Source organism: Chenopodium quinoa, unplaced genomic scaffold, assembly GCF_001683475.1.
Source record: "Chenopodium quinoa cultivar QQ74 unplaced genomic scaffold, ASM168347v1, whole genome shotgun sequence".
In the NCBI taxonomy this organism is placed as follows: Eukaryota; Viridiplantae; Streptophyta; class Magnoliopsida; order Caryophyllales; family Amaranthaceae; genus Chenopodium; species Chenopodium quinoa.
Window position 1 is genome coordinate 1569286 of NW_018744821.1, and position 12115 is coordinate 1581400.

A 12115-nucleotide genomic window follows, 5' to 3' on the forward strand; every position below is an offset into this window, starting at 1 on the left:
GTGAATATTAAAAAACGTCACAGGCATTTGGTGAATTTTGAAAAGTTCAAGGGCATTTGGTGAAAAAACGTAATTGATTTGTTATCCATACGCTGTTATATTTTTCCCGCCAATATAATCTGATATTAAACCACTATTAATTAGTGGTTGGATGTAATACCTTTAATGCATTGGGACCCTAATAAACTAATAAAGGTATCTGTAATCTTTTCTTTATATGGGTTAATGGGAAAGTTAATTAATTTATTTTGATTAACTAAAAAATAATGCTATCTTTTTTGTGAATTAATCCTATTATTACTAATTTTAATAACGAAAAATATTTATGTATAAAAATAAATGAATATACAAGCATATATTGCCAATTTTGTTACTAAAATATACGAAATAAATAAGTTACACTGGTCGTTTGTTTCAAATTATGACGTTTGGATATTGTTTTATTTTGTTTTTGATATGTTAAATCACGATGAACTAGCTCGTATGTGCATTAAACAATATATTCTTATCCATGATGAATTAAACAACAATTCTAAACACTCATGATGAATTAAGATATTGCATTTATTTTGTCCAGGTTAAAAAAATAACGATATTTCAATTGTGAATTAAACAATATGAAGCAACATAAAACGAAGATATTTCAATTGTGCCCTCAATATATATATATATATATATATATATATATATATATATATATATATTTCAATTGTAATAAAATTGATATTCAATGGAGTACCAAGTACACAAGAATTTAAATTAGTAATTAAGAAAAATTAAAACTGACACATATAAGAACAATGCAAGTTAAACCACATTATAAGGTTAACAATGTTTAGTAATGTTTGCCAACCGACATGTAGCTCTTCCCGGGCCACGAGTTGTATTTAGGACGTTTTTTCATGCCCCCGTGAGTGTTTACAAGGTAATTAACACCTTGTTTGTAAACCTTCATCCTCCAGTTGGCTGTCCAACCGCATTCCTTGCAATGTGGCAGCTCCCTAATTGTAGAGTATCTTGTAGGGAAGGTGAATAATGGTTTGCAACAACATTTCTCTAGTTAGCTCTAATCAACGTCTACATTCTTGTTGATTCTGACTCCAACCTTCTCTTTCCAGGACTTGTTTAAGAGTTGCATCTTTAATAAGTCGACAATTCCATTAATCTTTGGATAAATTACATCTTCAAAAAGCTCATCCCATTTCCCAAATGCATTATGATCTGGGTAGCAGAATTCGTCCTGTGTATCCATTGTGGACAGTTAACTTGATAGTAGAAGTTTTTAAAGAGAAATAATTCAACAAATTAGTTTGACGCCCCCCCCCCCCATTAAATATGGTGCCATGATTAATATTCTCCCCGTTATTGCCTTTTTTAAAATATTTTAACCCCCTATGTTTTTTTTTTGGTAACATAATTTGTTTTTTTTTGTTTTTTTTTTAAAACATCTAAATATTAAAATTTTCTATAAATTATAATAATAAGAGTTCAATTCTACAATGTTTTTATATAATTTTTTAGTATCATACTATACAGCGTGGGCCAAGGCACCATGCCCATCCATTGCAAATGAGCTTAACAAACCTCATCCATAGTTGAAATAAACATGATAAAAAATCTACATGAATGAATAACTATTTAGTAACAAAAACTGCAAATAAGACTTTATATAATTATTATTAGTAACATATTCGAACCTAATACGATATAAATGTATAAATTAAAAAAATCACGAAGATGTTCCTCAATACCCCAGAAAGAAAAAATAAAATACTAGGTTGTTCAAATGTGTTACTACAAATTACAGAAACTGGTTTACAATTATGTAAATTGTTCTACATTACTTGATTATAACTCAATAGTTACTTAATATAAATTCATCACATTTAGTATAAATTATGTTCCTTTAGGGTGCGCTTCCCCATAAACCACATTTTCAATTACCTGCAATTAAGAACAATCAAATTTTAGAAAAGAAGAAATAGGTGTCGTATCGTTAGAATTACTTTGCAGTTAACTTACAATTTGTTACCTATGCCACACCATAGCTCCCATTAGTTCCCATGTCAACATTCATAGCATTATCAACGCTAGGTTGGTCCCAAAAACGTATTCTGCATGATGTTGAGGTACACTGAATATTCCTTCTATGAGCAATTCGATCGATGTATATCACCTACATTTGGGAAAAATATAATAAGGACAAACGAAATACAAATATCTGTACTTCATAATGACTATAAAAAGGAATTAATGATGTAAATAATAGTATAAATTACCAGGAGGAGTAACGTACATCCACCTATGCCCTCTTTTGCGTTGTTGTATTTTTCCCTATATTTCACAAGCCAGTCTAGAACATACTTTCCCCAGTTATATTTGTATGCCTTAGTGGCATTTCCCTACAAATAAATGTGTAAGGGACTAATCCATCCATGCTTCTATGTTGGACAAAGAAGAACACCTAACGTGTACAACAAGAAATGTCTTTGAAACCATAATTTATTGCTTTTCTCTGACAGAAACATGTTGTATACTATAGACTCTGATAATGCACCATAAGTAGTTTCATGCTTGTATTTCATCTTCCACTCCTTGAATTGTTTCGCGTTTGCCTCTTCAGAGTGGAAAAAATTTTGACCAGCAGGAATTCCTAATACCCATCCCACCATTTCATCGTCTATTAAGACCGCTAAGTTGTTCCTAATGTGAAGAGTTCTATTTTCCGCATTAAACAAAGACATAACCCAGGCAGCAAACAACGGGCCAATATGGGTTATGTTTAGCTTAAGCATGTTTTTGAACCCCATATCTTTGACCCACTGTTTTTTATTTTTCGATAGTTTTCCTGTCGCGAATCTTGCAACATCACAACTAAGGGTTTGACACTGTTCACCATACCTCAAAAGTCAAATAATGCTAACATACATTAAACCTAATTTTTCAAATTATAAAAAATGTATACTACATATATTAGTCTAGTAACTTACTATGTTTCTAACAGGAGGAGGAACCTTTGTTGTTTCGTTTGTACATTCTTCAGGTATATCACCATTGGGCTGTAACAACCAATGTGACGAAAATAAACAACAATGACATCATTATTTTAAATGAGTAGATAGAACATTACTTGGTAACATTTAAACAATTTGAATCATATTATCAACGTTAGTGTTTACCATCAATTGGAGAGCATACATTGTTTCAATTATAAATACATAGAGTTATTTAATTGGTAACACGAATGCTAAAATCATTAATATATCAGTAGTATGTTAATTTATAACACATTGTTCAAATGAGTAGATAGAACATTACTTGGTAACATATTGAATAATATTGTAGCAATTTGAATCATATTATCAACGTTAGTGTTTACCATCAATTGGAGAGCATACATTGTTTCAATTATAAATACATAGAGTTATTTAATTGGTAACACGAATGCTAAAATCATTAATATAGTAGTAGTATGTTAATTCATAACACATTGTTCAAATGAGAAGATAGAACATTACTTGATAACATATTTGAACAATATTTACGCAATTTGAATCATATTATTAACATAAGTCTTTAGTTCTTTACCATCAATTGAAGAGCATACTTTTGCTTCAATTATAAATAAATAAGTTATTTAATTGGTAACATGAATAGTTAAAACATTAATATAGTAGGTGAAATCATAACACATTGTTCAATTTTACTTTTTTTAAACAGCTTAATGCCAAACACATTAATAGGCAATATCAAAAAAGAGATGATAAATATTAAGTATTAAACACACATAATTCAACGACATTTCCAACATAACCAAAATCAATTATTTAAATTATAAAATAAATTTATATACATAACAAATTAATAAGGACATTTTACTTAGAAAAGAAAAAAAAAAACCAAATTAATAAGGACAGTCTCATTGTATACGAAAATTGATTATTCAAAAAATTCACTTACCAAATCTTCTTCTTCCTCCGCTAAAGAGTTCCTAGGTCGTTTGTTCTTGAGCCGCCGTCTTGGACCCATTGTCACGTGTTTCCGTCGGAAACTACCGTTTTTCCCTACAGGTAAACTATTTGGGGTTCCTGTAGTTTCTTCAGGTGGTTGTAATTTCTTGGATTTATCCTCAATAAAAATGTTGACATATCCCACTGAGAGGGCCATTTTTTTAAGTTGCTTGAAATCCCTCATTTTGTCGACTTCATAGAAATGATTTTGCAAATCATCAATTGAACAAACATACCTTAACTTATACCTCGCGTACTTTAATTCATGAATCTTGGATTTAAAATTATCCACACTGAATTCTTCATTTTCGAAAGTAAATGTATACGAAGTTTCGTCAACGTATATTCTAATGGGATCTGTCTCCAAATTTTCCCCAAACCAAAATGTTATCATGGCCATTTTAATATGGAGATTAGAATAGGGAAAATTGTTGGGAAATTCTCAAAAGTAACACCATAATTTTTAGTTTTCTCAGTGGTGAATTGCAAAAGAATTTATTATCTTTGTTAAACCTAAACTATTTATAATTATTATTAATGACATTAATGATGACTTTTTTAATAAATAATTTTCGGGGGTGGGGCAGGTTTCCAGGTGGTTTCGGGGGTGGGGGAGGTGAGGTTCCAGATGGTTTCAAGGGAAGAGAGGTGGAAATCGAAAGGGGAGGGGAACAGATGGTCGCTGGCGCCAGAAAAGGGGAGGGGTCCGGTGGCGGCGACGCCGGCGCCGGCAAAGCTGGGTTGCTGGTTCGGTGGGGAGGGTGGGTGTTTTTTATTTTTAAATTTTTAAATTTAAGTTAATTATTTAAAAAATAATAAAACTAACTGTGGTTAATGATTTTAACTAAAAAAATGTTAACCATGGTTTAATATTAACTAAATTGCTTCATTAAGTTCACCATTGAAAATTATAATAAATTAAAGTTTACCAAGGATAATAAGAATTTTTGCAATTTACCACTGAGAAAATTACAAAGTTTAGTGTTACCATTGAGAATTTTCCAAAATTGTTTCAATACAGATGCAAGATAGATGAATAGAAATAAAATATACGGAATGAATTTGTTTGTTGAATTCGAGAGTAAGTAATTTGGGAATGCACTATGGCAGCTGAATGAATAGTAATGGAAAAATTGATTTTGAATTTTAATCAAATGTGGTTTATAAATTTTCAGGTCTGTAGCAAGCAGTATTGTAGAATAATTTATTAATTTAGTATTTAAGCAGCATTGTATTGAAACAAAAATTCATTTAAAAACTTGTTTTTAAAAAAAAAAAAAACAATATCAATAAACTAGTAATTGCGTGGTTTGAATGTTTGATTAACTTGTCAATTTCCAAAGTGGTCTGCATACTTTGACCTTTGTGATGTGATAGATCAGCATAAGTGCATAACGTCATTTTTTTAATTTTTTTTTTACATCAAAACACATTTGTGCTGTATGTATAGACGTATAGGTATGTATGTATTTTATTATTTTAAAAAAATTTGAGACAAATATGTATATCAGTAACTTTGTGGATTTATTTAGTCATTGTTAATGAATAAATTGTTACTTTCTTGTGTTATTTGAAAAAAAAAATTGTTTGGAGTTTTGTATACAAGTAACATGTACTCCGTATAAATTATTCATCGATGAATCACACAACCTTGTCCAAAAATATAATTAATTAGAAAGGAACCAATTAAATTATAAACCAAACACAATTATGTAATAACGATTTACTTGGTAACTAAAATGTGTAAAAAAGTATTTAAAAATAAAAGTTGGATATTTGTAATTAATGTTATAAGGCATTTGTTGGCTATAAAAAGGAAGTTTCCGGCTTCTCATGAACACTACACTAAGCCATTTTCATTTTTCAAACCCTTCCACCTATCTAGTTTGTAGTACCTCATGGAGCCACCTCAAAACGAAATAGCCTTTTACCCAGACCATGATGCTTTTGGTACGTGGGAAACCATTTTTGAGGAACATGTATTCCCAAAGATCAATGGTATTTTTGACATCGTCAAGATGCAGTGTCTCAACAAACATTGGGCTCAAAAGGCAGGGGCTAGGATCAACTTGAACGTTGACATTGAGTGGGGACAACTTCAAGCATTTTGTTGCAAACCTGTATTCAGTTGTCAAACAAGCCATTCAACCATTGAAGATGTTAGGCGATGCAACACGTGCGGGTAGACGGCATATTGGAGGAGTAGGACTTACAAACGAGCAATAGATTACTTCGTTCGCACACATGGTGGAAGAATCAATTCTGAACGTTACCAATCATGGTCAGCTAGGTTTTTTTACTTAGGTGGAAGGGATGCATTACAGAAATGAGGAGGACGGGAACTAATCTATGGGTGGTTGAAAATTTCTAGTTCTTATTTGGGGAAATATTTAGAATTTTATGTTAAGTTTATGCATAATTCAATGTGTTTTCATATCACATTATACTGGGTTTGTTGAAGTAAGATTATGTTTTATGGTATTTGCTAAATCTGGTGGTTTCGTTAATTCATTATTGTTATCTTCATCAATATGTGTTATGGTTGCTTTATTTAACGCTTGAATATATTATGAATGGTCACTAGTGCATAATACTTTCCACTTCCTTTACAAGTATTTTTTTAAATTTTTTTTTTAATTTTTATATTTTGAATTTGTTTCTGATTTTAAGAATAAGTAACTCGCAATTAGTAATGTAACGAAATTTCAAAGTAACAACAAATTATGTATCTTAAAAAGTTTATGTTCAGTATCAAGCAGTAGTTTAACAGCCTATCAATAGAACAGTCAAAATAGATAATACATTAGTAATATTAGATGATTGATATGCACAACAAGATTTTATTTAGTATTATCTAGGAAACTAGTCTTGATAATTTTAAAATGTTGATTGTTTTTTTCCGTAGGCCAATAAACTCTTTATTATTTTTTTTTTCACAATAATTAGTCCTGATAAATTACCTTCGCTGATTTGTAAACATAAATTAATGGTAAAATGTCCGTTCCATACATTAGAATGTACCATAGTAATTTGATTCAAAATCAACATACCATATATTTCAAATTGTGTTATGGTTGCTTTATTTATCGCTTGAACATTTTATGAATACTCACTACTCACTAGTGCATAATACTTTTCACTTCCTTTACAAGTATTTCTTAAAAAAATTTGTTTGCTTTTTATATTTCGAAATTTGTTTCTGATTTTGAGAATAAGTAATTCGCAATATAGTAACGTAAAGAAATATCAAAGTAACAATATTATATTTATTTGTCGAATTCCTTAAAAAGTATCAAGCAGGAGTTTACAAGCCTATCAATAGAACAGTCAAGATAGATTTTTTTCTAGTAACATTAGTTGATTAATATGCACAACAACCTTTTGTTTGGGGTAAAATTACCCTCTATATGTGGACCAATGCCACCACGACACGTGTCCGCAAGCTCAGCTCTCTATGAGCCAATTAGAGCATGACACGTGTCACTCAATGATAGAAGAGTGATAATGGGCTCCAAGCCCATAAACCTAGAGCCTTTTAGGTTAAATGACCTAAAAGGCACATATCCCAATGCTCTATAAATACTGATCATTACATCAGTTTCAAGAGAGCCAATTCTCGCTCCAAGGGGCAATGCCCCCCACATTTACTCTCACTTCTCTCTACTTTCTCTCTCTAAAATACATTATATTGATCACTGACTTGATCGTCGGAGGCGGACCTCCGGCCCCCCCGGGGTCCGTTGTTTTGCAAGTGATCGGGCCGTTCGAGTGTTGCATTGCAGATCTGTCTCCCGAGGGACGTACACACCCTCCATTCGGGTACGTACAAAAAACCCCAAAAAATTTGGCGCCGTCTGTGGGGAGGCACATCTGTAATGGCACAACGGTGGATCACCGACTCAATAGGGGGAGCCTCCTTTGGGAGGCAGCAGGCGTCATGAGGCCGGATGTCAAGTACAACATGTGTCATGAGGCTGAATGTTGAGAGTCAGGCGGCCAAAAAGGCCTGTCAGACTAAGTCATGCATATTTGAAGGTTAAAGGGCAATGCCGTTTAATCTAAATTTTATTAGGGGAGGGACGGCTAAATTGGCCAGCTCCACTATTTTAATCCGACTCATTTAATGAGCCGGCCGCATGCTCAGGCCACCCAGCCGGATCATACAGCCGGCATTTATGCTCAGTCAGGTGGTGACATGCTATCGGTGATTGATAGTCTGATACTATCAACATCACACAAATTGTATTACTACACACGTAATATTATTCAAGAGTAAACTCTTGTTATTAGTGGGGTACAGCATGCGGCAAATATACTCATGCATTTCCATACTCCCAAGTTTTTGACAGCTAGCAAGTTTGATTCATTAAGCTTCATAAGCTATACTAGTCATCATGCATTAAAATAGCAGAGGCGGCAAGTTTTAATACATACTTTCATGAGCAGCTTGTATATTCACCACATTGAAAGTAAGCTCCACGGTTGTATATCATTCAAAGCCGCCTATGAGTGTCATGCGGCACATTCATTCAACATTGCTCAATACACCCAATGCTACATGCTATCGATTCATACGCAAGTCGGCAATCGGGTTGAGCATCAAGATATCAAGTGTATGGATGACATATAGCTTCTAGGACCAGCCGTTGAGCTACCTAGACAGCCTAGCTGATTTCTTGTGTTAACATACACAAGTGGCCAAGTTTTTTCTTGTGTTAGCATACACGGACGGACTTTGTGCCGGCTGAGCATCATCTTTTACATTAGTGTACTCAGGCGGCATGGGGTAGCGTTGCTCCAACAGTGTCAGCCGGTAAGAGCCATGAACGGTGCCTCAATTAAACGGCTGCCATGGCTGCAATGCTACTATATTCATCATTATTATGATGTTAAAAAAAAAAAATTATATATATATTATGAGCTTGGTCAAACGGCAACTAAGCCAAACAAAGCTACAGACTCAGTGACACAATTGTCAAACGGCTGCTTTGTTCAACGGCTGCTTTGTTCTTCATTAAAACCGGCTATGTCATTGGCTCATTAAGCCCGGATGATGACCTGCTTCTTGCCTCAACCAAGCTCGACTGTGTGGTTTCTTTGTGCCTCAACCAGGGGCGGAGCTAGAAGGGGACGAGTGGGGACACTTGTCCCCCCATTTTCAAAAAAAAAAAATTAAAAAAAAAAAAATTTAAAAAAAAAAAAAAAAAAAAAAAATGCAATTACAGATTTACAATCCTGTTGCGTTGCGACATTTTCCAGCCAGCCAAAGCCAAACCCTAAGTTTTTCAATTTTCAATTTCTCTCTCTTCGATTCGCCCTCGCCTTCGTCCGTTCGCCGGCAGTCTTCGTCCGTTCGCCGGCAGTTCGCACTTCGCAGCAGTGACGAGGTTCAACAGCCGCCCTTGAGCCTTCGTCCTTCCTCCTTCGTGACTTCGTGTGTTCGTGACTTCGTCTGTTCGCCTAGCCGTCTGTTCGTCCACCGTTCGCCGGCAGTTCGCAGCAGTGACGAGGTTCAACAGCCGCCCTTCAGCCCTTGAGCCTTCGTCCTTCGTGAATCGTGACTTCGTGTCTTCGTGACAGCGTGACAGCGTGACTTCGATCGACACTTCGTCTGTTCGTCATATGCATTTCAATGGAGGTATGAATCAATGAATGTATGATTAATTGAATAATTGATTACTTGTTTTGTTGTTTAAATGTTTAATTGTTTAAATTTACAGTAAATCTGAAATTCTGAATTTCATATTTTTATTACTTGTTTAAATGTTTAATTGTTTATATTTTTATTGTGAATTTGTCATTTGTGGCCTTGTGGGTATTGATTATTGAATAATTTGAATTGATAAATGATTATTGATTTATATTTGTTTGATTGTTTCCCCTGTTAGAGTTTTTGGTTGTTTTTGTGAAATGTGAATTTAAATTTATTAATTATGGAGTTACTATTATGTATGGCTTGTTTAAGTCCTAAAGATAACTTCTCATCCTTTGATAAAGATAAGGTACTTAAACTTGCCTCTTTTTATCCCGAAGAATTTTCAAGCTTTGATTTGATGGCTCTTGAATATCAACTTGATGTATTCATGGAGAATATGCTAAATGATGAAAGATTTCAAGGTTTAAATGACCTTAATTCTCTTTCTATGATGCTTGTTAAAACCAATAAGCATAAGACTTTTCCTCTTATTCATTTGCTTATCAAGTTGATGTTGATTCTTCCCGTTGCCACGGCAAGTGTTGAAAGAGTGTTTTCTGCAATGACATGTGTCAAAAACAAGTTGCGAAATAGCATGGGTGATCAACTTATGAATGATTGTTTGGTCACTTTTATTGAGAAGGATGTCTTCTTACGAGTTTCCGACGAAAAGATTATTGATCGATTTCAAAGTATGAAGACTCGAAGAATGAACTTGTAATTTTAATGTAATGTTTATGTAATTTTTTTCATCATTTTGAATTGTATGACTAAGTATATATTTGTATTTTGAAATTTTAATATTAAGTATTAACCAATTTGTGTGTGAGTTTTTTTTTTGTTTTTTTTTTTGTTAAGCTTTTCGTAAGTTAAGCATTTTGTCCCCCCAAGTTGAAAATCCTGGCTCCGCCACTGGCCTCAACCAAGCATGGCTGAGGGGCATCTGTGTTCCTCAATCAAAGCCGGCTGTATGGGCAGCTTTCCTCGTCAATTTAGCCGGCTGTAGGGGCTGCTTGGTTCATACTCAAGCCCAGCCGCAAAGGTGCTTTGTTCTTCGGATACGTGGCTGCTATATTCATCAAATTGAGCGGTTGTGACGTTGGATTGTAACCAACCTATTTCGGCTGCAGTATTGGCTCATTGAGCTCGAACTTACTCCAAGCCGTCTGGGTCGTAATCAATCAATTTATAATTTTTGCGCTACATACCGCCTGGGTTGTACCCAATTAAATACCGGCTGTAGGGGTTGCTTTGAACCACCTCAAAGCTGGCTGCCGTTGTTGCCTTAATCAACCTCAAAGCCGGCTGCGTAGCTTCTACATTTACCACTAAGTCAAAGTGGCCGCATGTAGCAAAGCTTATAAGCTTTATACTTTTATCATATCATTATTATCATATCATATCAAGCTACTCCAATATTTCTTTAATACAGGCGGCATAAGAGCCGAGTGAAATGAGCAAGCTCCCCTTAATGTGAGGGAAACCTCAATCTCTTGTATCCGAGCACCAACATACACACAGTCATCTCTTAGCTTAAAAGCCGAGAGGTCGATACGTTGTGCAAGGCACCCGACCATGGAGCCGAGTATGATGCTGAGATTTTGCTCAAACATTTGTGACATGGCTGGACAGCTACTTGGTTGAAAGACCGCATGAGTATTATGCGAATCAATAATTATCATTATTATGATTAAAAAAAAAAAATTAAAGCATGCGGCACTACTTAAGTATATATTATACGTGGGTAGCATATTACTTGAGTATATATTATATAAGGGTCAGACGGTATTGAATCTCGGCACTTTGCAAACTTACCCAAGCAGCCGCAAATGGGAAAGAGCAGCCGGATTTCGAGAACTTGCGTCCTATCTTGTATGAGTTAGCATAGGAGGCAAACTAAATTGAAAGCAAGCGGCAGATGCCGCATGGCACTCTAGCAAGGAGCTTAAATATCTCCGACTCCGATTTTTAAGCATTTAAAGCAACCCCAACTCCGGCTGTGATTGCATATGCTCCAGGCAGAAAATACGTCGACTCACCTTAAGGAGTCCAGTGGGCTAGCAGCATTATTATGAGCTGCAAGTTAACTTAAGTGGCGTGGATCCGTATGTTTATATGTGAAGCTGCTCTCTCATATAAGTGGAGCAACATCACCTCAAGAGTATGTATCTTACTCTCACCGATGTGAGCATGAGAAGCCGCATGTATATTTGTGAGATCGACTCTTTGGGAGTATTATGGTCAAGCGGCATAAATGTCAAGCAACCTTCGTATTCGGATAAGCTCGGCAACCGGCCTTTCATGGTCCTTCAAGTAAGACGGTTAAAGCTTATTTGACTAAGTTTAAAACTTAGTAGCTAAATTAACGTTCAAGTGACGTGAGGCCAATGGCCGGATATTATTATTAGAG

At 34.6% G+C, this 12115-nt stretch overlaps 2 protein-coding genes across 2 annotated transcripts; one reads left to right on the forward strand and one right to left on the reverse strand.

The window, feature by feature from the left end:
• Nucleotides 1–1485: 1485 nt before the first annotated feature.
• On the reverse strand, nucleotides 1486–4482 carry LOC110704084. Its single transcript, XM_021881865.1, has 4 exons — nucleotides 3961–4482; nucleotides 2991–3059; nucleotides 2033–2176; nucleotides 1486–1944 (listed from the first exon to the last, which is right to left on the reverse strand). Exons 1-3 carry the CDS (start codon nucleotides 4408–4410, stop codon nucleotides 2033–2035), a joined length of 663 nt encoding a protein of 220 aa, XP_021737557.1. The 5' UTR covers nucleotides 4411–4482; the 3' UTR covers nucleotides 1486–1944.
• A 5479-nt stretch (nucleotides 4483–9961) lies between these two features.
• On the forward strand, nucleotides 9962–10426 carry LOC110704122. Its single transcript, XM_021881900.1, has one exon. The coding sequence runs from the start codon at nucleotides 9962–9964 to the stop codon at nucleotides 10424–10426; it is 465 nt and encodes a 154-aa protein (XP_021737592.1).
• Nucleotides 10427–12115: the final 1689 nt, after the last annotated feature.

Excerpts from the sequence above, each read along its gene's own strand:
- LOC110704084 (XM_021881865.1), bottom strand. The coding sequence starts at position 4,410 with ATGGCCATGATAACATTTTGGTTTGGGGAAAATTTGGAGACAGATCCC. Across the intron at positions 3,060-3,960 it reads CGGAGGAAGAAGAAGATTTG|CCCAATGGTGATATACCTGA; the intron begins GTAAGTGAATTT and ends TGGTTGTTACAG. Across the intron at positions 2,177-2,990 it reads CTCCTCCTGTTAGAAACATA|GTGATATACATCGATCGAAT; the intron begins GTAAGTTACTAG and ends TCCCAAATGTAG.
- LOC110704122 (XM_021881900.1), top strand. The coding sequence starts at position 9,962 with ATGGCTTGTTTAAGTCCTAAAGATAACTTCTCATCCTTTGATAAAGAT.